Source organism: Branchiostoma belcheri, unplaced genomic scaffold, assembly GCF_001625305.1.
Source record: "Branchiostoma belcheri isolate BF01 breed outbred unplaced genomic scaffold, Haploidv18h27 scaffold26, whole genome shotgun sequence".
Classification (NCBI taxonomy): Eukaryota; Metazoa; Chordata; class Leptocardii; order Amphioxiformes; family Branchiostomatidae; genus Branchiostoma; species Branchiostoma belcheri.
This window is the reverse complement of record NW_017803865.1, coordinates 2632188-2658481: the sequence shown is the minus strand read 5'-3', so window position 1 is coordinate 2658481 and position 26294 is coordinate 2632188. Positions and strand designations below refer to the sequence as shown.

General features: G+C 44.2%; 4 protein-coding genes across 4 annotated transcripts in view; all 4 read right to left on the bottom strand.

Annotated features, from left to right (window-relative positions):
* Positions 1-86: 86 nt before the first annotated feature.
* On the bottom strand, positions 87-5683 carry LOC109471811 (titin-like). The gene is made up of 6 exons (XM_019771165.1): positions 5278-5683; positions 4499-4765; positions 2677-2943; positions 1778-2044; positions 1150-1419; positions 87-496 (listed from the first exon to the last, which is right to left on the bottom strand). Exons 1-6 carry the CDS (start codon positions 5681-5683, stop codon positions 204-206), a joined length of 1770 nt encoding a protein of 589 aa, XP_019626724.1. The 3' UTR covers positions 87-203.
* A 1053-nt stretch (positions 5684-6736) lies between these two features.
* Positions 6737-9354, bottom strand: LOC109471970 (obscurin-like). The gene is made up of 2 exons (XM_019771520.1): positions 8836-9354; positions 6737-7119 (listed from the first exon to the last, which is right to left on the bottom strand). The coding sequence occupies exons 1-2, from the start codon at positions 8894-8896 to the stop codon at positions 6737-6739; spliced, it is 444 nt and encodes a 147-aa protein (XP_019627079.1). The 5' UTR covers positions 8897-9354.
* On the bottom strand, positions 8902-22761 carry LOC109471810 (obscurin-like). Its single transcript, XM_019771164.1, has 17 exons — positions 22430-22761; positions 21759-22025; positions 21134-21400; positions 20156-20422; positions 19487-19753; positions 18750-19016; positions 17664-17930; positions 16955-17224; positions 16101-16367; positions 15329-15592; positions 14443-14700; positions 13565-13822; positions 12998-13255; positions 12074-12340; positions 9820-10098; positions 8949-9102; positions 8902-8905 (listed from the first exon to the last, which is right to left on the bottom strand). Exons 1-17 carry the CDS (start codon positions 22617-22619, stop codon positions 8902-8904), a joined length of 4071 nt encoding a protein of 1356 aa, XP_019626723.1. The 5' UTR covers positions 22620-22761.
* A 509-nt stretch (positions 22762-23270) lies between these two features.
* The window catches only part of LOC109471809 (obscurin-like), an 84455-nt gene continuing 81431 nt past the window's right edge, over positions 23271-26294 (bottom strand). The window contains exons 34-38 of the mRNA XM_019771163.1: positions 25705-25971; positions 25169-25435; positions 24538-24804; positions 23993-24259; positions 23271-23587 (exon numbers count right to left, since the gene is read on the bottom strand). Coding sequence (XP_019626722.1) covers positions 23271-23587; positions 23993-24259; positions 24538-24804; positions 25169-25435; positions 25705-25971 — 1385 coding nt within the window. The remainder of the gene's footprint in view (positions 23588-23992; positions 24260-24537; positions 24805-25168; positions 25436-25704; positions 25972-26294) is intronic.

The window sequence follows — 26294 nt, the reverse complement described above, 5'->3', positions numbered from 1 at the left end:
TCTCAACCAACTACCAAATCAGGTGTGTTAAAAGCTTCACCTGTTTTGTACAATATGAAAAATTCAAGTTATTTTTTTCCTGCAAATTTAAGAATGATAGACTAAGTTAAAAAAAATCTTGTTGTCGGCTCGAGTGAACATTCCCACAACTCCGCTCATGCGTGTTGCGCCGCCATTAAAAACTGCATCATCTTCTCCTTCGATCACGTGCTGGTCGGTAACGTGATACCTTTGACCATGAGAATGGCAGACAGCTGGAGCGTCTCGGTGTTGAACTTGATGGGGCCGATGTCCTCCACCCTGCAGTCGTGGATCACGAGGCGTTGAGTGTTCTCGTCTGTCTGGAACTCTACTCTGGCGCTCGGATGAAGTTCCTCCTTCTTCTGCACCCAGTGGAAGTCCGAGACAGGCTGGGAAAGCTCAACCTCGAACGACGCCGTCTCCTTCTCCCAAACCTCCTGGTCCTCCAGGTCACGGATAACCTCAACCGGGATGGCTAGCATCGTGACATGATACACAATCATGGTGAAAACATGAATGCTTGCATGCTTTCCTTACTGTTTGCGGATGTGCCTTTCTACTAGCCTGGATGCCAGACTGTTATTAGGGTCAATACACAGGCCAGCTCCTAGCTAAACCTTAACTGAGGATGGTAAGATTTAGGGACTTAGGGACATGTTGGTCCTGGAGCCCAATAGCTAGTCTGTATAGTCTCTCTATATACTGGTCATGGCAACAGTCTGGCACCAAGGCTAAGTTTTTTCCCTGCCAGCGCAAAAATGTACAGCAGTGCAAAATGAAGCGACAGAAAGCAAACTCGCTATGCTGAAATAGAGTTAAAGATGAATATGTCGCAGCTGATCTGATAGCCTTAAAAGCGTGTTTCATTCTTACTTCTAGGGTACCCTTGCTCTACTGCAAAGGATAGCGCAATGAAAAGCAACTAAGGCAACTTCTCTATGAGCTTAAGTCTAGGCACTTAAATACAGCATCGCATTTAGAATTTTTTACTGATGTAGCTATATTTGTAAGCATAGCGCAGGAGCAGTCTAAGCTATGTAATGAATAAGAAGCGCTCTAAACGAAATCTGCATCTTGCCTGCGCAGGCAATGAAACTAAGCAGCAGCGAGCATCCTCTTGGCGTCTACCTTTGACAATGAGTGAAGCGGTGGACTGCAGCTGTCCTGTGATGAACTTGACATTGCCTGTGTGGCTCTGAAGACAGTTCTTCAGGATAACTCTGTAAATCAGCAGACCCTCCTGCTCAAAGGTGATGTCGTCCTCAGGCTGAATCTCCAGCCCCTTGCGGAACCATTTGAAGCCTTCGATGGGTCGCGCCATCTCAATTTCAAACGTCGCGGTTTCGCCTTCAAATATTTCTACGTCTTGCAAGTTGCGCCTGATTTCGGCAGGGAGCGCTGTTGAGATGCAAACGTGAAAGTATAGTGTGAAAGTGGGAAGTGATAGTTTGTTCATCTCCAAGCAGATCTTAAGGTTTCAAGGCAGTATCCATTGGTTGAGGAGTTACCATGAGCCAGTGAAGGCAATGGATACTGCCTTGCCACCGTATGATCTGCTTGGAGATTAAAGTTTGTGATGTTAATTGAGTACAAACAGAAAGGATGAATGACAAAATAATGGACTGTTTTTGTGCCTGCTTGGCCCTGATTGGCTGATTATCTCAAATTGCAGACTAGACAACCAATGATGACCATGCTTAGATGCGACTGACGGGAAACACAGTCATCAACAAGAGCTTCAGGACAGCGCGTGTACCTTTGACCATGAGAATGGCAGAAGATTTAAGGTTTCCAGTCTCGAACTTGACATTGCCAATATCCTGCAGCATACAGTTCCTCAGGAAGAGTTTATAAGTCGGTCCTTCTTGTTCCATCTTGACATCATCGTTGGCCTCCAGAAGTTCTCCCTTCTTGTACCAGCGGTACTCAGCCACAGAGCGGTTCAGCTCGATATCGAATCCGGCTGTTTCCGTCTCGAAAACTTCCTGGTCGTCAAGCTCGCGCACGATTTCAACAGGGAGAGCTAAAGAAAAGATGACGGGAGGGTGGGAGAGATACAACATGAAGGGTTAGACATGGTGTTGACAGTGGGGTTAGTTATAACAGGAAATGGTGCCACTTCACAGGAAGTGTGTCACAGACATGGTGATCGCAGCAATTGGCAGTGTAGCGTCTATCTCTGAACATTTGTCTAATCTACGCAATACAATGCAATAAGCGCAGTACTGGAAGCAATGCTGAGAAGAAGAAGAAGCAGTAAAAAAGCGTTCTTTTAACCGAGTATTGGCCCTTCAGCTTTGTTGAATAGATGTTCTGAGGCAAGTTACTGAATTAACTAAAAGAAAGTTTGTATAAGTTTGAAATTTAATATGTAGTCACTGTGATGGAATACCTCACCAGGCAACAGAACATCTTTCAAACAAGACATCAGGGTAGCTGCAAAAATGAAAGCTACTCCTGAAAGTAGCAATCATTTCTACTTCATATAGAACCAAAGCAGTATTGTCGCATTGGCATAAAGCGCAGTAAAAGAGCACTGAATAGAAAGCGCATTGAGAAATACGGATACAAGACTATATTATATAGCCCAATGCGAAAGCAGACTATATACTGCAGCTCTGAGCTAGTTGCGCAGGTCTTGGCTGTAGCCGGTACCTCTGACGATGAGAGTTGCAGTGGGCTTGAGCGGCCCGGCCTCAAACCGAACCGTTCCCATGTCCCTCAGCAGGCAGTCTTTGATGGTGACCTTGTACTTGGCCCCATCCGTCTCGAGTATGATTCTGTCGCTGGCCTCCATGAGTTTGTTCTTGAGGAACCACTTGTACTCCTCGATGGGCCGTCCGAGCTCGATCTCGAACTCTGCGGTCTCGTGCTCGTACAGAGTCACGTCCTGCAGTTCGCGCCGCACCACGATAGGGAGCGCTGTTGCACGGGGGGAGAAATGAGTGGAGAAAGGAGAACATTACATACAGGAAGGTGAGAACAGGAAATTGATAAGAAAAGATGTGAAGGAGGGAAGAAATGAGCGGAGAAGGTTGGGATCAGATGAGAACAGGAAATTGTTAAAGAAATACAAGATGGAGGGAAGAAATGAATGGAGAAAGAAGGAAGTTACAGGAAGGTGATACCAGGAAATTGATAAAGAGATGGATTGAGGGAAGAAATGAATAGAGAAAGGAAGACATTACAGAGTCGTGAACAAGATGAGAACAAGAACTCAAGATGAAGGATGGAGGGAAGAAATGAATGGGGAGTAGGGATTTTGGGACAGGAAAGGACAGTGAACACCTCTACACAGACTCTCTATTAAACAATGTCTGCCTAAAACTGACGAACACAGGTTTGGATGTCAAGTTGAGAGATGTGTCACAAAATGGGGGAAATTCTGCTAATTTTTTGTACTTTTGTTTTGGGGCAACCGGAATAAAAACTTTTAGAAAGCCCAATATGAGAATTTCTATCAGACATCTAAAACGTTTGCAAAACGACAACTTGGCACAACATTCCGGGACACCTACATGTATGACAGACGGTATGTGACGTCACAACAGCTACATGACATGTGACAGTCGTGGTACCTTTTACAATAAGTGTGCCAGACGACTTGACCGGACCGCCTTGGAACGTAACTGTTCCGGTTTCATCCACGTTACAGGCTCTCATAATCAGGCGATACGTGCAGTGCTTTTGCTCTAGCTTCACCCTATCGCTTTCTTCTGTGGCTTTGCTTTTAAAGAACCAGGTAAACTCGGGGACAGGGTGATCCAATGTGATTTCAAACACGGCTGTCTCTTCCTCAAAAATCTCGACGTCATGAAGAGGTGCAAGGATGGTGTATGGGATGACTGGGAGGGAGGGATGGATGGATGGATGGATGGATGGATGAAGGGATGGAGATGTGAATAATGTATGTGAAGGAATAAAAGTGGGAGAGAGGATGGGAAATGGCAGTGAAAATATGGAAAGCAGCTGACCATTATATTGGAGTTATTTTTTATTCTGTGACTTCTGAGATTACAATGATTGTAAACATTTTGGTGAGTCAGAGAATCTGACATACTTTGAAATGACAAGATGTTATCTGAATGGTCAGCTGCTTGTGAGGAAGGTTTTAGTGTGAAACATTCAGAAAGGAACGCTGAAGAATTCAAAGCGCAAAATTGTAAAACGGACTCAGCGCAGCTAGCAGAAGTATCATCTGAAAAATCCTGAGCAATACGATAGCAAGTTAGACATCATACTAATGTTGCATACAGATTGCACATTATTATCAATTCCTTTCTTAATACTCAATGATTTTTTATCATAGGATACATGCCTCTGGTAAAAAATTGTGTCCAAGACTAATCTGTTGCAGCAGATACCACTTAAATTTAAAAAGCAGTGTGTTTTGTGAGAGCATTTCTACCGTGGTAGCATAAACTAAAAGCAGCGCAGTTGAGCATTATTCGCAGCGTTAGTTCACAGTTTGCTGTACCTTTGACGATCAGAGTTGCCGTAGGTTTGACTGGACCGGCCTCAAAGCGGACCGTGCCCATGTCAGAAATCTTACAGTCGCGCAGGTGGAGCGAGTAGGTGTTCTCCTCAAGACTGTACTCCACAGAGTCGCCCTTCTCAAGGAGCTCTCCCTTCTTAAACCAGCGGAAGTCCTTAATCTGCCGATTCAGCTCGATCTGGAAACTCGCCGTCTCCATCTCAAACACTTCAACGTCTTCAAGACCCTTTATTATGTCCACGGGCAGGGCTAGAACGTGGGAAGATGTCTTAGATCTGGTAAAAGATCTTAAGCAAATTTCTGTAACTTTACCATCATTAGAATGCTGTAGGAACGCAGCTGGCAATTATTGCTGTTTATAATCAGCTAATATGAAGAATAAGAAGCTGAGAAGTATGCAAGCTTATACCGCCCGCTTATACTCTATGCCTGTTGGATATGGCAGTAAGGAATAACAAATGCTGAAGAGAAAATCGCATGAAAGTTAGCCTTACATTGGACACATTTTACCTACGCAAGTGCTAAGTATATGTACAACATGCAAGCAATATCAATAACAGAAATGCGCTAAAATCTAGACGATCGCTGGCATTATCAATCGCAGCTTAATATCTTACCAAGCATCGCTGTTGGAGAAATTATATCTACACAATGTCATGTACATCTAGCATGCAAGAAATTGTAATAAGAAAATGCGCCGCCGAAGCAAAAGACACGATCGCCTTCAGCCTTAAGCATTACACGCAGCTGAGTAATTATACCTTTCACAATAAGCATGGCCGTTGGCTTGAGCGGTCCGGCCTCGAACGTGATCGTTCCCATGTCGCTCATCACACAGTTCCGCAGCTCGAGCTTGTACGTTCGCTCGTCCTGCTCAATACTGATGTCGTCAGTCGCCGCCAGCTCCTGGCCCTTTTTGAACCACTTGAACACCGGCAGTGGCCGGCTCAGCTCGATCTCGAAGTTCGCGGTTTCCGCCTCGTAAATTTCCACGTCGTGGAGGTTACGCACGACGTCGATGGGCAGCGCTGAGGGGGGGGAGGGAGAGAGGGAGGGGTGTGAGGAAATGTTGTCTGTGTTGGCATAGCAACGGCATGGTCCCTCGCCCGGCACATGCTGCTTACAGATACGCTTCTTATGGACATAAAGCAGCTCTAGAACAGCCATGTTTCCGACCTGTTTATGTTTACCTTCACAGAATGTTGTTTTTGCTCTGTTTCTTTCTCTTCTTCCGTCACAAACAAATAAGGTCAGTGACCAGGACCAGACAATGGTACATAACTGGCGTTGTAGCAGAGTCACTCTGTGGTGTTGGATTGCATTATGTAGCAAGTGGCAGGACAGAGTTTGTGGGGCTGGTCTTTAGTCTTTTGTTTTTGGTTTCGGAAACATGGCTGCTCCAGAGAACAGGAAGCACAAACGCGCAATGTACTGTACGCTTCGCAGCAACAAGAAGCCTGTCTTTTCTGGTGCGATAGACTGATCCTTGTGGTTCATTTGAGTGCCAATTAGCAATTCCCCACATTTTGGTCAAATTTTGTGCATGTCTTCATTTTGATTCATACTCGTTCTTTTTGGCCTACTATAAGCTGAGCTGCAGATGTATAATTTTGTATGGGATCAGTCTATCTAAGTTTGCATCTTGGCAATAAGTCTGAATTTTTAAAACTAAAGCAGATTCGCACGCGACATAATGTGGATGTTTGAGCGCAGAGAGCAGTACAGAGAACGGTGGTTTTCTTGGTATGAAAATGCCGTTCTGGGTACCATGGCAACAACATTGCCGGAGAACCTTCAACCACTGGAAGATGTGTGAACGCAAATTGCGTGTGAAGATGCACACACACCATCCATGTTCACACACCAGTCCCACGGATAAAGGATCTCCCGGCACACTGAAAGCCCAGTGAACTGAGCACCGTTCACACTGAAAGCGGTTTCTCCTGGCAGCTTTACACTAGAAGCGCTGTGAACAAATGAGCACTGTTCACATTAAAAGCGTTTTCGCCACTTTACACTGAAAGCGCAGTGAACCTAGCACTGGTTCATACTGAAAGCAATTTCGCCAACTTTACACTGAAAGCGCAGTGAACCTAGCACTGGTTCACACTGAAAGCGTTTTTCCCTGGCAGCTTTACACTGAAAGCGCAGTGAACCTGAGCACCAGTTCACACTGAAAGCGGTTTTCCCTGGCAGCTTTACACTGAAAGCGCAGTGAACCTAGCACTGGTTCATACTGAAAGCAATTTCGCCAACTTTACACTGAAAGCGCAGTGAACTGAGCACCAGTTCACACTGAAAGCGTTTTTTCCTGGCAGCCCTGTACATGGTACTACCTTTCACAATGAGAGTTGCTGTAGGCTTGACCGGCCCGGCTTCGAACCGGATCGTGCCCATGTCAGAAATCTGACAGTTGCGCAGCTCCAGATTGTACGTTCGATCGTCTCTCGAGACGATCACATCTTCGCCAGGCTCGAGGAGGTGACCCTTCTTGAACCAGTGGAACTCTTCGATCACCCTGCTGATCTCGATAAAGAACTGCGCGCTTTCGCTTTCGAAGACTTCCTGGTCCTGGAGACCTCGGATGACTTCGATAGGTTGCGCTAGAGGGAGGATGGGGATGGGTTAGGTACGCCATCTACTGTTATAAACCTGAACTGCAGGGCTATGGTTTCTCAATTTACTAATAAGCAGCTTCTACACATTCAATAGGTTGTGACAGAGGGGGGAGAGGGAAGCATGGGGACAGGTTAGGTACGCCATCTACTGTCACAAATCTGAACTGCAGGGCTATGGTTACTCAATAAGCAGCTTAACATGTGAAGGCATCAGCGCTTTAACTAAGTCCTGGAGATTGGTTGAGCTAGAGAGAGGAGGGAAGAGCGCAAGATGAGGAGACTATATATATAGGGGAAGCAGGGGACAGGTTAGGTACCCCATCTACCGTTATAATCTGAACTGCAGTTTACTCAATATGCACAGCTTCTGCATTGGAGAAGTTCATAGGAGTAAAAGGTGCTTAAAGATCACAATTATATGTATATCAAAGTGGCACATTGTTAAGATGTGAAAAAAGTATAAAGACTAGTATCAATTCAATATTAGCTCTTAGATTCAATTTGGTAGCAGCTCTTTCAAAGCTTAAATTAGCGTCAAACTTTTCTCACAGCTTTATTGTAGATAAAAGTTGCTGTAGATCCAAACTGGAGTTAGCTCAGAAGCATATTCTAAGTATTACGAGACGCCCTAGGTCATCATGTACTAGTTCCCAGGCTTAATCACGCAAAGCTCTTTCTGGTTAGGCGCAAGTTCCTATTGTTTCTAACGCATTATGAGTACAGGAGTAAGTCAGATTTAGCCATTGCCTTTCTGTTCCTAGTATGCATACTATGAGTTAACATTGGCAAGATTATTCAATGTGATTGAACACTAACCTGAAAGGAAATGTACACATTGAGACAACAAAGTACAACCATTCGCACAAATCTACTACTGATTATCAAGCACAATACCCCAACATATCTAATTACATTAAATTGTACAAAGCCTGAGCTTCAAAGTTGTTTGCATTTTCTAACTATAATCGCCGTGCAGATTGGTAGATATCTGCAAACTGCAGACAACTGCAAAGTTTGCAATGCGCAAAGCTACAGCTATTTTTCATGGCTAATTTTTGCCATCGGACTTATTAGGCATGACACGAATCTTGCAGGAAGCTTCTAAATCTTCAAACAGTTACTGGTGATTACATAATATATTCATTGCTGTATGGAGACAATAGCAAAGCGCTGAGCTTTGATAGAGGACTACATAACGCGTAAGCAGATCAGAGATGGCAGTAGATTTCTATTGCCAAAGCAGTGGGTCATTTTACCAAAGATTCCGATCATTTTATAGCCTGTGAAAGATCTTTAGTTTCTAGGTAAAATGGACCTAATTGAAATCATCAAGAATGCTCATTTATATTCTGAATTTCTTTGAGAGATGCTTTTTCAGCATCTATATTTTGTCAGTTTGTAGTGAATTATTCTGGACCAAGTTTATACATTCGTCAAGTATTTGTCAGGAAGATTGGAATCTGCAGTACTTGACCCTGACACTAAGCGGCGCCGCAGCCTGCCATGCACGTGAGCTCTCAGCGGTACCGAAGTAGCGAGTCTGTCTGTACCTTTGACAATGAGTGTTGCAGTGGGCCTGCAGTAAAGTATTTAGTACATGTATTAGCAAGGTTGGAATCTGCAGTACTGAACCATTCACACTAGGTGGCGCCACATGCACATGAGCTCGCAGCAGTACTGAAGTAGCCAGTCTGTCTGTACCTTTGACAATGAGTGTGGCGGTGGGCCTGACGGGGCCGCACTCGAACTTGATGGTGCCCATGTCGCTCAGCTGGCAGTCCAGAAGTTCAAGTTTATACGTCCGGTCCGATTGCTCGATCTTGACCGTGTCGGAACTCTCCAGCTCCGCGCCCTTCTTGTACCACTTGGCGCCGGGCAGGGCGCGGCCGAGCTCGATCTCGAACGAGGCGCTTTCCTGCTCGAACACCTCCTGGTCTTGCAGGGCGCGGATGATCTCTATAGGCAACGCTGTGCGGGGAGGGGGGAGGGGGTGAGTTACCACACCTATGTACTATATGTACTAACCTCCGGTGGGATTTACCAACGCCAGTTATATGTATGTCTGGTAATGTTTGCTCGAGAGGCAAACCTACAATACAAAAAGATGCTTAAGGCAAATACGCAATTAAGCACTATCATCAGCCATGCAGCCATCTTAAAGACGTTTTAAGGTATTAAAAGGAAGCAAATCTAAGGCTCTGTCCTATAGAGCTTGAAGAAATACTTGCATTTATATCTTGCATATCTACATGTAGGCTCATCTTTAGCTGTGACACGAAGCAAATCATCCTATAGTAAAAATATCTCTAAGCCATGTACACATGAACTACGCATACATGTATAAGCAGAAGCATCATGCTATAGATAGCCATGACATATTATTCCTGTTGACATCTGAAAAAGTCTGTCAATAGCCAAGGACCAGCCAATTTTGCCCATATATATATATATAGCATGTCAGATGATCTAGACACATATAAAGCTCATCCTAACTTAAAGGCCATAGCATCTCTACATAAAGCTCAACTGTGCAGCAGCATATAAATTATATATAACGCAGCAGTACTAAATTAAATGCACAATACTAGGTATATATCGCAGCAGTACTAAATAAATATGCAGCATATACATTTGTTATATATATATATCGCAGCAGGTACAAATGCGCATCAGCCAGGTCCCAGCTCTGTGTACCTTTCACGATGAGCGTAGCAGACGGTTTGACACTGCCGGCCTCAAACCGTACAGTCCCCATGTCCTCCAGGTGACAGTCTCTCAGCTCCACCTTGTACGTTCGCTCATCAACAACCTCGAAGGAAACATTGTTGGTCTCCTCCAGCTTTATACCCTTCTGGTACCACTTAAAGTCTTCCACGGGTCGGCTGAGCTCGATCTCGAAGGAAGCGCTCTCCATCTCAAACACTTCTTGGTCAGTCAGGCCGCGGATAATCTCAATGGGTAGTGCTGATTTAGCGATGGGGGGAGAGAGAAGATCAGATGAAAAACTGTAGAGAATAACCATGACCCTGACACCCCTGCAAGAGAAGTGGGATGAGCCGCTAGCTGCAGGACCGTCGCAAAGCAGAAGGGGGAGCTTCAATAAGACTATAATTGTACATGTACATGTATAGAGCGCTGAATCTAACAATACTGTATGCGGGGACAGGACGCAAAGCAAGGAAGGAGATAGCTCATGTGTCTGTGTAAGTGTACACCATAACTACGTAAAGCAAAGAATGGCTTGGATAATAATCTGTTCATCTATCGTGAGGTAGGCCAGGGCACATGTTATGTTGTTAAGTCGTATCTAATGACATTACAATGAAATAAAGCATGCTCTCACTTTTAACACAGTTTAAGTAACAACCTAAGTGGATTGAGGTGTTCCCTAACACTAACACTAACTAACTTGTTAGCAAGTGATGCACAATTATGATGATGATGTTGGTCACTAAAGCTACCACCAGGACATGTGATAAATAAGTTTTAGTCCTAGCTATAGGGATCTTGTCATTATTGTTAGTATTTCATTATCAAATGTTCTATTTGTACTTTGGGCAAGAGTTTGCAATGAAAGATGAACGAATAATCGACATGCAAACGTTAGAATTCAGATGTGATCATGATACCTTTCACTACTAGGATAGCCTGTGATCTCAACAATCCGCGTTCAAACCGAACCCTGCCCTGATCAGAGAGCTGACACCCACGTAGCTCCAGTCTACACACATGGCCCTCTGTCTGTATCACCACTCGATCGTGTGCAAACACTTCGTCCGTTTTTTGGAACCATATGAAGTCCTCGACCGGACGACTCAGCTCGATTTCAAAAACAGCGGTCTCGGTTTCGTAGATCTCTACATCGGCTAGGCCTCTGATTATATCTACAGGTTCAGCTAATTAAATAAAAGCAGACGGACAGGGTTAGTAGACTAATGACTTGGTCTTACTTTAGCATGATGGAATGAATGAATGAATGAATGAAAGATTGTTAGAGGAGACAAGAACCAGATGTTAATGTCCTTGAGATGAGAAAGATGTCTGTTAGTATAAGGTGCTGGTAGGACTACTGAGATAGCTAACTTTCTAGTGGTGACTGGATTATATAATGGAGACTTGGTGGTGAAGACAATGCCCTGTTTGTGAGATGTGGTGTTGTGCCATTGAGCAATAACTAATAAACCTTGGAACAAGAAATACACAGTGATAATTGAGACCGCAGCAAACGCAAGTGAACGCAGCAGAATCTAGCGACAGTTTGAACAAAGCAACGCCTGAATCCTGGATGCAATCATTGTTTCCTCACTTATAAAATGGTCTAGAAATGCCATTTCTTTTTTTACATTTCATAAGAGTGGAAATGTCTTTAAATGCTTCCAGGATGGTACAATTTACAATGTGATAAGCGCATTGTATATTAAGCAGCGTTCCTGACAAGAAAGAAAGAAAGGCAAAGAACAATTAAGTACAAAGGCAAAGCGCACAATCTGTTGCAACTGCATGATGCCGCGCTATAGTACCTATTGCAATCGCAAAGAGAGTAAAAGTATATCCTAGCTTAGAATAACGCTGATGGCAGAGAAGCTTGGCACACGCACATGAAAGCGCTGTAACTTAATTGCACACGCAGCATAGCTCAGGCACAGTTCTAGATAGTCTCCACGTATCCAAGAACACAGATTTGCCCCAGGCACAGTTCTGGATACACGCAGACTATTCTGAGAACCATACCCAAACATTGTTCAGGATACAATGAAGCACACGCAGCGTAGCTCAGGCACGGTTGTCGATAGTCTCCGCATATCCAAGAATGACGGTTCTGGATATGCGTGGACTATCCATAGAACCATACCCAGGCTAGGTTCAGGATAAAGCACAGTTCTGGATAACACAGCAAAGCGAAGCCGCCGGCAGTTGCCGGGCTTGTCCTGACTACTACCTTTGACGACGAGCGTGGCGGACGAGATGAGTCCGCCCGTGCTGAATCGCACGGCGCCGGTCTGATCCACCCGACAGTTCAGCAGAATCAGGCGGTGCACGTTTCCGTCATCCTCAAACACGACATTCTCTCCTTGTGCCAGCTCCTCGCCCTTCAGGAACCAGCTGTAAACGTCGACCGGTTTGGTCAGCTCCAGCTCGAACCGCGCGGCCTCTTCCTCCCAGATCTCCTGGTCCTTCAGGTCGCGCCGCAGCTGAGGCGGCAGGGCTGCGCACAGGTGGGGAAGGGTTAATCCCCAGCAATATCACTAAATATAAGGCCTGAAGAGGAGCTCTGTGCTGTATGCTTTAAAAGCGCTGTGTGTTTGCACACCGGCCCTGCTATATGTCACTAAGGCATGCTTCACTCACGGCAATGCGTAGGAGATGTTTAACCTTCTCCCTGCTGCCTTACGAATTGTGCATTGGAAAAGGTGGTAATGTACCTGCTACATCGCTAACTCATGGCAATGTGTAAGAGATGCTTAACCTTCACAGAGCAGTTAATTTGCCTAATTGACTCTTGCACTGTGAGGGTTAACTTGTAAATGTTTCAATCAGCAAAAGCTAGTGACTAAAATCTTTATCTGTTTCAGATAAGTTTTCTTATCCAAAACACAATCTTGTGCATGATTCAAGTCCATCTATGGAAGATGTTGCATTTTATGAAAGCTTATAGCAAAACAGCATAGAAGCCAAAGTTAATTTTTATCGACCTTTTTGACGAAGCAAGTTTTGGAATTTCTTCAGTTGCTTTAAAAGTCTTGAAGCAAAGCGCACACACAACACGCAGAATCGCAGCAGATGTCTTCCGTTTGGAAGAAGCGCACTAGTACAGATTCTGAAGTATACAGAAGCCAGCGCAGCAGGACACAATACAAGGTACCTTTGACAATCAGCTGTCCAGAAGTCTCATGGTTCAGGAACTCAAATTTGATCGCAGACGTGTCCTCTATCACGCAATGCTTTAGCGTCAGGCTGTACAGAACGCCCTCGGCTCGTATCAGGCAATCGTCGCTCGGCTCAAGGATCACGCCGGCCTTAAACCAGCGGAAATCCTTCACAGCCTTAGCTAGCACTACCTGGAAGTACGCCGTCTCCTTCTCAAAGATCTCTACATCATCGAGACCCTTCTTCAGAAGGTCTGGAGAGAAGTGTGTGAAAGTGAAAAGTTAGCGAAAGTTCTTTTTTATGCTGCAATAAAGTATTAGGAAAGTTTTACTACTAACTGTGACAGGAAAACAGAGCATCACGCCAATAGTGCTCTATCTATCACTTCAAGAAGCGCTTTCGGCAAGGCTGCAAAATGTTGCACCTTTGACAATGAGAGAGCCGCAATAAGTTAAAACTTTGTAACATTTTACGAGTCAATGCCAGCTACCGAGAGTCAAACCTGTAGCTTTCTACCTATCAATTTAAAAAGCGCTTTCAGCAAGGCTGCAAAATTCTGCACCTTTGACAATGAGCGAGCCGTTGGACTCGATGCCAAAGAACTCGAACTTGATGCTTCCGGCGTCCTCCATGGAGCAGTTCTTGAGCGTGAGCCTGTAGATGAACTCGTCCACCTGCATCACGACGTTCTCGTTCTCCTCCAGTTTCTGCCCTTTCTGGTGCCAGGAGTACGACTCTATGGGCTTGGCCAGGATGATTTGGAACGACGCGTTCTCCGTCTCAAAGATCTCCACGTCCTCAAGACCCTTCTTTATCATATCTGGTTAAGCAGCGAGGAATGGACAATTAGAATCTTTCTGAGGAGTCATTTCTACATGCCAGCAATATTTATGTCAAAATAATATGATATGAAGTTCTTTAAGCAGTCAATATGCTGCAGTCTACGTGCCAGGAAAGAAGGTAACAATTCTGTCCTTCCTGCCTAAGACTAAGATCTTTGTAAAGGACTTTTAATTGACATTGATATTTTACCTTTGGATCAAGCATTAAAGTAACAAAAGAATTGAAAGATTTGACAATCTTTTCCCTACAAGCCAAATTGAGGGCAAATGATTTTACAAAGCTTTAAAACTAGACGCAGACATTTGGATCAAGTTAACCAATTTGGATCATTTACTTCAGACTCTATACAAAATGAATCGCAGTTCAGAACTTTTCTAAAGCTTCAAAACTTTTCCAAAGCTTCAGAACTAGATGCAGCTTGAGTGCACAATCTACTAGCCAGGGAAGATTTTTGGAAATATCTTCAACAAGTTGTTGATTCATGGATACTGAACGTTTGGATAATATTTTCTCTAAAAGCTGAATATTGGGCCAATGAGTTTCTAAAGCCTAAGAACACAGCTTCAGCAGGGATATCTGCACGTCAGACAGCTCTACCTTTGACAGTGAGATTCGCGGCAGTCTCCAGGCCCATGAACTCGAACTTGATCTCCCCGGCGTCGGCCATACGGCAGTTCTTCAGCGACAGCTTGTAGCGTGCCTCCTCCGTCTCAAACACCACGTCCGCCCCAGGAACGAGAACCTCGCCTTTACGGAACCAGCGGAACTCGTCCACGGGTTTGCAGAGTTCCGTCTCGAACACGGCGGTTTCTGTTTCAAACACCTCGCGGTCCTGAAGACCCTTCTTAAGCAGAGCTAGGTGGATAACGGCCAATATGCGTCAGTACAAGAACGCAAAGGGTGAATAACGGTCAATACATCAGTACAAAACGCAAAGGCGATTAAGATTAAGACGTACAACTATATAGAGCCGGTGGTTCTGCTGGACATAGAGACTGCCAATGGGGAAGATATGGACAAAGAAATGCAGAAGAAAAGTCTGCAAAGCCATGTACATGTACATGTATGTAGAGAATATAGTACATAGATACGCCGATTCGTGCAAGGCGCTTTGCAGAAGCCACTTATTTCTCTAAATAACAACATGAAAATTACAAGTGATTGATTATGACTTATTGCAGTAGCGGAATCGCAAGCTTGAGACGCAATATAGTTCAGCTACATGTAGCATTAAGCAAATATACATCTGCACGAAGCAAGTGTGTATAATGTACATTGTAGTGTTTGCTCTTCTGGACTCCGCATGTATCTGCCTTTATAACGCCACCTGTAACTGCTAAGTAAACGTATTTCAAGTGTGTGGGAAACTATTGCCTTAATCTACGTACTATGCAGCGGCTATCGGCTAAATTTGCATGTGTATAACTTGCGCAGCTATCGCAGAAAGCTTGAAGCCATCAACAACAAATGACAATGAAGGTACCTTTCACTGTGAGCTTAGCGGTAGACTCGAGGTCTAGGAACCCGAATCTGATTTCTCCGGTGTCGCTCAGACGACACTTGTGGAGCGTCAGACGATAGACGCACTGGTCCCTCTCCATGACAACGGTGTCACTTGAGGTCAGCGCCTCGCCGTTCTTAGACCACGTGAACTCGTCGAAAGGTCGCGCCAGCTCGATCTCGAAACTCGCAGTTTCGGTTTCGAAGATCGTCTGATCCTGGAGACCGTGAGGCGACTTGATGAGAGCTGTGGTGTTAGAGACAAGCGGGACGTTATTATCACATAATGTTAGGGGTGAAAATGTTGGTATAAACCAAATGATTCTACTTTTTTTCCGGAAATTTGACAAAGGGGACTTTTTGATCATTGTGCAAAGACCGAAATCCATAATAAACCAAATGATTCTTTTCTTTTTTTAAATCTAACTTGAAGTTCACATTTTGTAAGATTTTTCTTGCAAATTCTCACAGTTGCAGATTCCAGCTGCTAGGGGAAGTACAATACAGGAAGAGGACTGTTTTGCCCTCTACTGTTCAGTACAAAAAACACTTATGATAAAAGAAAACAAGAATCCAAGTGAAGGCTACAGCCTGTCACATCAAGCAGTATGCATGGTTTGCGTCTCTATTTGCAGTCTTCCTGTCTTGTACAATGAATGATAGCAAACAGTGTAAACTGAAGCTAAGTGTGGATCTAAATTAAGTCACATAGTCAAAGCAAAGATTAAAGAGAAGGCTACCACATAAAGCAGTACCTTTGACAATGAGACTAGCGGAGGGTCTGACATGTCCGGACTCGAACTTGACCGCTCCCTGGTCGTCCACTTGGCAGTCCTCGAGCGTGAGTCTGTACAGTGACCCTTCCTCCACCATCTTCACTTTCTCTCCCATCTCCAGCACTGCACCCTTCTTGTACCACCTGTACTCATCCACTGGCTTCGTCAGCTCAAGCTCGAACGTTGCCGTCTCCTTCTCGTAGATCTCCACGTCTTCAAGATTCTTCTCGATCTCAGAAGGAAGAGCTGATGAGGAGTCGGGTTAGTCTACATCTGACGTCCGTGGTAACATGCAGAAGCCAAGCTCGGGTAGTACGCTCTTGCCGCACAGAAGATAGGAAAAAGCTTTGCATTTCCCTTTATACTACAGTATGCCGCAGCAGCAAGGACTATGTACTAAGCAGAAGCAGAGTAACTCTAGCGCCATGAGCAAAGCGTGAATTATATGTTTATCATCGCTTCTACTTTAAATTTTAAGCCTTAACTAATCGCTTATAGCTTGTAGTATTTGCAGGAATACAGCTACATGCTTGGAGCTAAACAGTAGCCGGTAGTGCAAAACTAAAGCTGCCAATTAAAGTTTCCTAGTAATGAAGCAGTTTATGAAGCATTCTATGCGCTAGAAATATAACTAACCTTAGCATATTCCCTAGTAATGAAGCAGGATATAAAGCATTCTATGCGCTAGAAATATGACTAGCCTTTGCATATAACGCGCTGTGGTATTGAAGCAGTTGCGTTGACATATATGTCTTTTTGAACTGGCATTTTATTCGCTAAAAGCAAAAAAGCAATCAACCATCTTTGCGCAAGAACAATGTATACGTGGTTACCTAGAACAGTGAGCATAGCAGTAGATTTCAGGTCACCAGATTCGAATTTGATCGAACCCTCGTCTTCTAGAACGGCATCGCGCAGGATCAGCCTGAAGGTCAGGTCGTTCATTCTCTCGATGGCGACTTTTTCACCGGCCTCGAGTTTCTCTCCCTTTTTGAACCAGGAGAATTCCTCAACGGGTTTTGTAAGTTCTATTTCGAAGGACGCGGTTTCTTTTTCATAGATCTCTACGTCCTCCAAACCACGCTTGATTTCAGGCGGTAGTGCTGAGGGAATATGGAAAATATCGAATCAACAACTAGCAAAAGATTTCAAGGAAGAAGTTGCTTTCTTCAAACATTAGGCCATTGAAAGTAACAAAGAATTTGGAAATTGCCAAATACACAAACAACCTTAAGTGGGTGAAAAATAAAGTCCAATGAGAGTCCAAATAGACATACTTTTTTGTCACAATATGTCACAGAGACGTTCAATGTTACTTTTACAGTAATATTTAATTTAGTATTTACCAATTGGTTTGGCTTGAAAGAATTTCAGTGAAGTAAGTTTGACAAATAAAGCTCTAAAAAGTTTCCAAAATTTGCTTGAAGCCTCATTATGTTATGTCACAGATGTTACTGTAACTGTGCCCTTAGGATTTTCCTTAGGCTTGAAAGAAGTAAGTGAAGTGAATTGTCTGAAGCCTAACTATTACAGTTGCCGTACCTTCCACATACAACTTCGCTGTAGTGGAGTCGTCCTTAGACATACAGGTGTACTCGGTCTCATCCTCAAGCACAATGTTCTTAATGATGAGCTCCTGCAGTTTCCCGTCTGTGACCATCTCAAACTTGTCGCTGGGCTCGAGCTGCTGGCCCTCCAGGTACCACTGGACTTTCGCGTCTTCTTCGGACATGAGACAGGTGAAGGCGGCTTCCACGTCGCCCTCCGTCGCGCGTTGGTCATCCATACCCTGGGTAAACTTGTGCAGGACTGGGGGGTGGGATAGTGGCAGAGGAGGTTACGGTAACATGTAAGAAACCGCCTAAGCTATAGCACGCAGCTAACCCTGGCAGCAGCAACTCATAGCGAAGCAGCATAGGTTATGTAACATGTAATATAGATAATAAACTGACAGGAGAGCGCCTGAGGTAGCACGCAGCTAACCCTAATAGCAGCAACTCATAGCAAAGCTTGGAACGCAACTTTCAGGCAATTACTAAAGCCTATCCTGCAGATCTGGAAGTCTATAGTTTGTATTTAACGGTATTGGTGGAATGATTAATATTATATCTGTAGATCGCAAAGCAGTAGCTACAACGCACTAGCTATCTCACCGATGGAGCTGTCCTCTATCTACTTATTTCAAGCAGTATACGCCTTACGCTTTGAAAGCATTATGCGTTTACGTAATCAAGTGTGCAGCGCAGGCAATCTATGATGTAACATTAACGCACTAAAATATCACAACACGCGCACTAAGAAGCAAAAGGTCGCCCTATGCGACAAAGCAAGAGCGCTATTACCGATGTGCTATGCTTCCTTACACTAATTCCCTATGCAATAAAGCCAAAGCGCCATTTCTTATATGCTATGCTTATGCGGTATTTCTTATGCACTATGGTACCTTCTACTATCGCCCTAAACAATGTAGCAAAAGCGCTAATATCTATGCTAATGTCGCCCTAAACAATGTAGCCAATACCCTATTATTTCGCCGTAAGCGATAAAGCCAAAGCGCTATTTCTTATGCTAAATGCCGCCATAAGTACTGAAGCCAAAGCGCTATGATTTTTCTCAACCGTTTTCTACCTTCCACTGTAAGGTTCGCTTCTGTCCTGTCATCTTTGGACGCGCACGCGTACGTGGTCTCGTCCTGCCGCCTAACGTCCCTGATGATCAGTCTGTGCATCGTGCCCTCCGATACCAGCTCGTATTTGAAATCGGCGGCCAGAGGCTCGTCCTCGCGGTACCAGGTGACCTGGCGGTCGGGCTCGGACATGGCGCAGTTAAACACGACCTGCTCGTCGCCCTCGATCGCGTGCCGGTCTTCCATCCCCAGCACAAATTTGGCAGGAACTGAAACGGAGTCGCAACAGTGAACAAGCTGCAAGAGTAGTAGATTCTACCTGTATAGCCATGGAAGAGTCAAGTGTTCAAGAACTTGTCAAAAGAATAAAAAGCAGCTATCACAGTGAGCGTTGTCAAAGTTTGCCAGCAAGAAAAAGTTTTCAAGTAGTGAAGCGCCAAGGAGGAAAAGAAAATGTTTGTTCTGAAGTTTTTCAGTTTATGCCAGTAAAGCTATGCATGTAGCCTATTGGATATACGCAATGTCAGGATTGAGTCCTTTCATTCTAGGCAAAGAAAGTTTAGCATGTTTTCAGTAGAGAAGCAAAAGGGGAGATTGAATAAAATGTTTGGTTCTATTCCCGAAGATATAGAAATCATGCACTTGTTCTGTGTAATAAAGAATTGCATTGGTAGCAGCAGAATTAAGCAGGTGGTCATCAGAAGCGCATTTTTAAGCACAACGCCTGTATTTGCTGTACCTTCCACGTAAAGGTTTGCAGTAGTTTTGCGGTGTTTCGATGCGCAGGAATAGTAGGTCTCGTCCTCTCTCTTCACATCCTTCACCACCAGCATGTAAACATACCCGTCTACGCTAGTCTCGTATTTGTCAGACTTTTCCAGAACGTCGTCCTCCCTGTACCAGGTAGCCTCGCTGTTCGCTGCCGTCATTTGGCAGGTAAACACGGCCTTCGCATCGCCCTCGACCGCGTACTGGTCTTTGAGCTTACTGGGGAAGTCGATTAGCGCTGAAAGAGTAGAGTTTGCAACATTTCGAAAGTGTGACTTTTTTCTTTTAAGAACAGGAGCAATTTCCATACAGATATAGCTTGTCTACTTTAAAGCAAACCTGTAGCAAACATGAAAACAGGGTAAGCCCAGTAAGCCATCAACAATACTTCAGTGTGAAATTGTGATTACAAAAGCTGCCAAAGATCAATTTTGGTGAGTTTTTTTGGGTATTAGCGTCTTTGATAACAGCAAAGTGTTGATCCTTTTCAACAAAGCACTAGCAGTATCTACATTAAACCTTGTTACTTTTCAAAGTAAAGCAACATTTGAAATGACCATTGGAAAAGCAGTTGCCGCGCAGCCTATACCTAATGCAGATTGCACGCAAGTCTAGTTAACAGAGTTTCGCTCATCGTTACCTTCCACAAACAGGTTGGCGGTTGTTTTGTTGTGTTTAGAGGCGCATGAGTAGGCCGTCTGGTCCGTCAGCAGGATGTCGTGGATGATCAAAGTATGAACCTGACCGTCAACGAGCATCTCGTATTTATCAGACTGTTCCAGAACAATGTCATCTCGGAACCAGGTGGCGTCGGCATTGGCCTTGGTCATCTTGCAGGTGAACTGCGCCTTCTCATCAGCTTCCACCGCATACTGGTCCTCAAGGCCAGGTTCAAAGTCGATAAACGCTGTTGGGGATAACTAACTGTTGTTATTTGTTCATAGGAAGGAGAAGACCTTCATCAGCAAGTGACGCAGAGCAGAGCCAATGCGCTGTTTGGTTGCCCTCTAAATTACGCAGAAGCTTAAACTAACGCAAGTTCTTCGCTGAGGCAAGTATATACAAGCGCCTAGAACGGTCTACGCATAGACGCAAAGCATATCTATTGCGCTTTTAATCTCAACAGTAAAGAGAAATGCCCTGTAAAACATAGGAAAGCAGCGCCATCATCATTGGTCTTCTAAATTACGCAAAGGCGAAGCTTAACCTAATGCATGTCCTTCATTGTGGCAGGTATAAGCACCTAGAAGAGTTTACTTAGATGCAAGTAAGCTTACATTGTCGCAAAAGCTCATTGGACAATTACACAATTGTTTCTAGTCCCGCTATTGGACTACGCAGATAAAGCACTCGCAGCTAGAAGCAGAGTTTTGACGCAGAAGCTGAAGTAGTGTACATGAACAACGCTCGCACATTGCCTATAAGTCCCTTTCCTCTGCAATCAAAGAAAACCCAAACATTCTCTATGCTTTGTCTTACTTTAAGGTAGACATGTACCATCCAAGAGCAGAGAAAAAAGACTTACTAGTATGTAAACCTGAAGCAAAATCACGCTGCCGCTGCCATAAAGAACACATTAAGCGCAGAATTGCATCTACAGATTACAAACTTAAGATACCTTCTACGAAGAGATTCGCAGTTGTTTTGCGATGCTTGGACGCGCACGAATAGTTGGTCTGGTCTTCTAGTTTGATATCTTTAATGATAAGATGGTGCTCGTGGCCATCTCGGACTATTTCGAATTTGTCTGAAGCTTCGATAACTTCTTCTTCCTTGTACCAAGTTGCCTCAGCGTCTTCCTGAGTCATTCTACAGGAGAACTTCGCCTGCTTGTCAAACTCCACGGCGTACTGGTCCTCCAGACCAGGCTCAAAGTCAATTACACCTGAAAGTGATGATGACACATCCTCCTTCAATGCATTTGTTTGAATGTCTTTTGAGAATACATTAAGAGAACTGTTGGCAATGGTAATAAGATTTCCAAAGCAATGCAGCCCTTACAAAAGAAGTCTGCTCGAGGGTTTTAGGTAAAATGCCAAAGTATGGATGTTCTAAACAATTAGCCAACAATAAGATCTATTATATAGATTCTTTTACGCTTAGCATGTTGCCAGGATTTCAATGTATAAAGCGCTGAGCATAAGTGCCTGTTTTAGACTAAGTTTCCATAATTTGTTTTGCTGTTTTTTAACAATGTCAAGCTATTTTGAACACAGCATGCAGGATTTGGCCACAGAATGTACCTTCTACGTATAATTTGGCAGTTGTTTTGCGGTGTCTGGAAGCACACGAGTACATGGTCTGATCGTCTACGACTATATCATGGATGGTCAGAGTGTGGCTGTTCCCAACTGCACTCATCTTGTACTTGTCGTTTTCCTGAAGCTCTTCCTCATCCTTAAACCACTTTGCTGACTCGCCGGGCTGAGACATTTCGCACTCGAACTTGGCCTTCGCATCACCCTCGATCGCGTACTGGTCTTCTAGACCTTGCTCGAAAAATATCAGCGCTGGAAGTGATACCAGAGTAGTCAGTGAATGAAGGGTGAAGAGTTTGAGTCAAATGCGCAACAGAAGCTCACTAAACTAATGAATTGCTCAATCGCAATTCATTAGCAAAGCCTTAAAGTGTAGAAATGTGCAATCTACATGTAGATTCAATTATAGATAGAAATACTGCGCCTTACTCTTACTAAGTATTATTGAGTAAAACTGCAAATTGTCAAAAAGCTTTAAGGTTTTGATTCATTGATAAAGGATGAAATGTAAACTTGAGAATCTATAGTTGCTATATAAGATGTCATACTCTGGCAATAAGAACTCACGCAAAGCACTTGATAATCTACGCCTCAAGCAGAATGAAGACAAGTTCTAAAGGAAGAGCGAAGCAGAATTTGGCACCCTGAGCCGATACCTTCCACATGTAGAGTGGCTGTAGTTTTCCTGTGCTTGGACTCGCACGAGTACGCAGTCTGGTCCTCTTTCTTCACATCCTTGATGGTGAGATAGTGGAAGTTCCCGTCCTGGTCGAGCTGGTATTTATCATCACTCTCCAGCTTAGTTTCCTCACGGTACCAAACCGCAGGGGAGTCAAACACGCTCATTTCGCACGAGAACTGCGCCTTTTCGTCGCCCTCTACTGCGTACTGGTCTTCCAGACCCTGCCGGAAGTCCGCCAGAGCTGTAAGATGTTAGAGAGATGTTAACCTTCAGTTTACTAAGCATCTACTGTGCCCTGTGCAGCGTACGCGTAATGCTGGTGACATAAAAGGCCATTGCGGACACTGGAATCACCAAAAGCGCAATGAGATATCGCATTGCTCTCCAAGATAGAAGCATATTTTAAAAGCCTAGTCCTAAGCCCAGCCTAGCCTAATGCCTAGGCCGTCTGGACGGCAGAAGTACATGTATCGCAGCATTGAAGAGTCGCAATATTGAGAATATTGCCAGTTTTGACTGAACAGTGATGATCATCATTTTCTTTTCAGAGGGACTATAATGAGTCCACATTTATTGACCGAAAGTACGTAAAGTGAGAACAGGATCAACTGGTCAGCCACAACTGGCAAATGCTGTACAACGCTTTTGCCATTATGAAAGCATCGTTAAGCTCGCAAGAATACATTCAGAGTTTTTCTCCCCATAGGTTGATGTGCCCTTCGTTGTAACAAAACTACCGAAGAACACACCATCCTTACGCAAAGGAGAACGAAAGCCCGAACATATCGCGCAAAACGCAGAGTCACATGAAGCGCCTACTCGCAAGCATGTACAGACAGTGCTGCCGTTTTTCTTTCTCTGGTACCTTCGACGAACAGCTTCGCCGTAGTTTTGCGATGCTTGGACGCGCAAGAGTAGGACGTGTCATCATCCAACCGGATATCTTTGATGATTAGAGTGTGGACTTGTCCGTCCACGAGGATTTCGTATTTATCCGAGTTGTCGATCCTCTCGTCATCCCTGTACCAAGTCGCCTCGGCGTTCGGCAGAGTCATTTTGCAGGAGAACTTCGCCTGCGCGTCATACTCTATCGCATACTGGTCTTCCAGGCCAGGGCAGAAGTCAAGAAGTGCTGGAAGTGAGAGTTTGTACGTTAGATACGTCTGGAAGAAACAAGATTGTAAACGATGTTCGCCTTCAGCAAAGCCATGATATTTCGCCTGCAGCACTGCTTTAAATCGCTAGGAAGATAGAAGATATGGAAAGCAGATTACAAGCTGGTAGAAAGACACACTTAAACATATTTGCCACTTCGCTAAGACGCATATTTGCTACATCACTAAGACACATATTTGCCACTTTCCTAAGACGCATATTTTGCTACTTATAGACGCATATGTGCCACTTTGCTAAAATGCATAATTGCCACTTTGCTACGCATACGGTACAGAACTAGAATTGGTGACAAATTTGAGCGAAGCGCAGTAAAGAATGACAGAAGCGCGCCACATTGTGCTAAAACTGTTACTCCATATACCTTCCACATAAAGGTTCGCAGTTGTTTTGCGATGTTTAGATGCACAGGAGTAGTTTGTTTCATCGACTGTCTTGATATCCTTGATCACCAGCCTGTGGATGTTCCCGTCTGCACGGATTTCATATTTATCAGACGGTTCCAAAACATCTTCCTCTCGGTACCAGGTGGCCTTGCTGTCAGCTGCCGACATTTCGCAGGCAAACACTGCCGACGCATCGCCTTCTACAGCATACTGGTCGGTCAAGCCTTGGCTTAGATCGACAAGGCCTGAAGGAGGGATGGAAGAAATTTCTAAGATGAAACAAAGACTTGCAAGAAAGAAGCTGCTGTCTTAAAAGCTAGACCCTGCCATGTACAAAATTTCAGCATGTGTAAGCCTACTTGGCCAGTGAAAGAAATCAGACAAAAATTACATCTCCTGACACGATCTCTGTCAAAATTTGGTTCTGTCTGACAATAATAGCTACTTCAAGATTAAGCCAATCACTTTCAATTTTTCCAGATTTAAGCCGAGAAGAGTGAAGATTCTGGTTGTTCATCAGTACCTTCTACGAATAGTTTGGCTGTAGTCTCGCGATGTTTCGATGCGCAAGTGTACGAAGTTTCATCTTTAAGTTGGATGTCTTTGATGATAAGACCGTGATCGTAGCCATCAGCGATGATTTCGTATTTCTCAGAGTCCTGTATTTTCTCTTCTTCCCTGAACCAGGTTGCCTTGGCATCAGGCTGCGTCATTTTGCAGGAGAACTGCGCCTGCGCGTCCTTTTCAATGGCGTACTGGTCTTCAATCCCAGGACAGAAGTCGACTAGCGCTACAAATAGAGAGTCATCAATTATCAGATCAAGAAAGCTAAGATCTGCACAGAACGCACTAAGCGAAGCAAGGCCAGGTACAGCAAACCTCCGCAGAGTAATGCTTAATGGAATGTTTGGGAATTGTATTTTCTGTGCCTAAGCAGTAAACAGCTCTGCCTGAAATTGTTAAATTGTATCTTTATGATCGTAATTGCAGTTTAATGCAGAATCTAGCTAATCGCCTAGCAGCGCATAATAACTTACTTCACGAAGCGCCTGCAAATATTTGAAGGGAAAACACAGATTCGCGCCAAATGCCTAGCAGCAAAGCTAGATCGTCTAGCTGAGCAAAGCTACATAGACTAGCTGTTTCCTCGGTACCTTCGACGAACATGTTTGCTGTAGTTTTACGATGCTTGGACTGGCAAGAGTAGGATGTTTGGTCTTCCAGCCGAATATCCTTGACGATAAGAGAGTGATCGTAGTCGTCCACAAGGATTTCATACTTTACAGAGTTTTCTAACTTCTCGTCTTCCCTGTACCAGGTCGTCTCCGCATTGGGCTGCGTCAGTTTGCAGGCAAACTGTGCCTGATCATCGTACTCTATCGCATACTGGTCTTCCAGGCCGGGACAGAAGTCGTGTAAAGCTACAAGTAGAGATTTACAGAACAAAATGTCATGTAAGAAAGTCAGGAAAAAGACTGTTCATCTTCAGCAAAGCACGGATAGGTTCCGTAAGAGTGACAGTAAGCTCTCACTAGCTAACGCTCTTCAGATTTTTGTTGTTGAAGCATTATAATGACTAGCTTTTCTTACTTCACTAGACACCCTAAGCAGCCCTATAATTTCATAAAACGATAAAAATCACACTGATCGCCTAGCAGCAAGCATGGACAAATAGCCCTTCTGTTGGTACCTTCAACAAACAGGAGAGCTGAAGTTTTGCGATGCTTGGACTCGCAGGAGTAGACTGTATCATCTGCCATTCGGATATCCTTGATGATGAGACTGTGGTCATGACCATCTACAATGATTTCGTACTTTTCTGAGTTTTCTAACGTCTTGTCGCCCATGTACCAAGTCGCCTTGGCGTTGGGCTTAGACATCCTACAGGAGAAAGTCGCCTGCGCGTCATACTCGATCGCATACTGGTCCTCTAGCCCAGGGCTGATGTCGATAAGTTCTAAAAGTACAGAGAGATAGACAAAACAGTTCTGTGAGAAAAGGTCATTATTAAAACAGCTTAGCAAGTTGGTTTGCGCGGTGTCTGCACATTGATAGCGCACCTGTACCTGCAAGATTCCTACTCCAATTCAACTCAAGTTTCTTTTGATCCAATTTTGGCAAAGCTTCCAAATAAGCTTTGAAATATAGGCAAATTATTCCTAGCAAATGCGCTATATGTTCAACGATTGATTCACGTCGCAAAGCGCTTTTGAACTTTACTAGGCTACATTACAAGAGAAAGCGCAGATTTGCAGTAAACGCCTAGCAGCACATGTATAA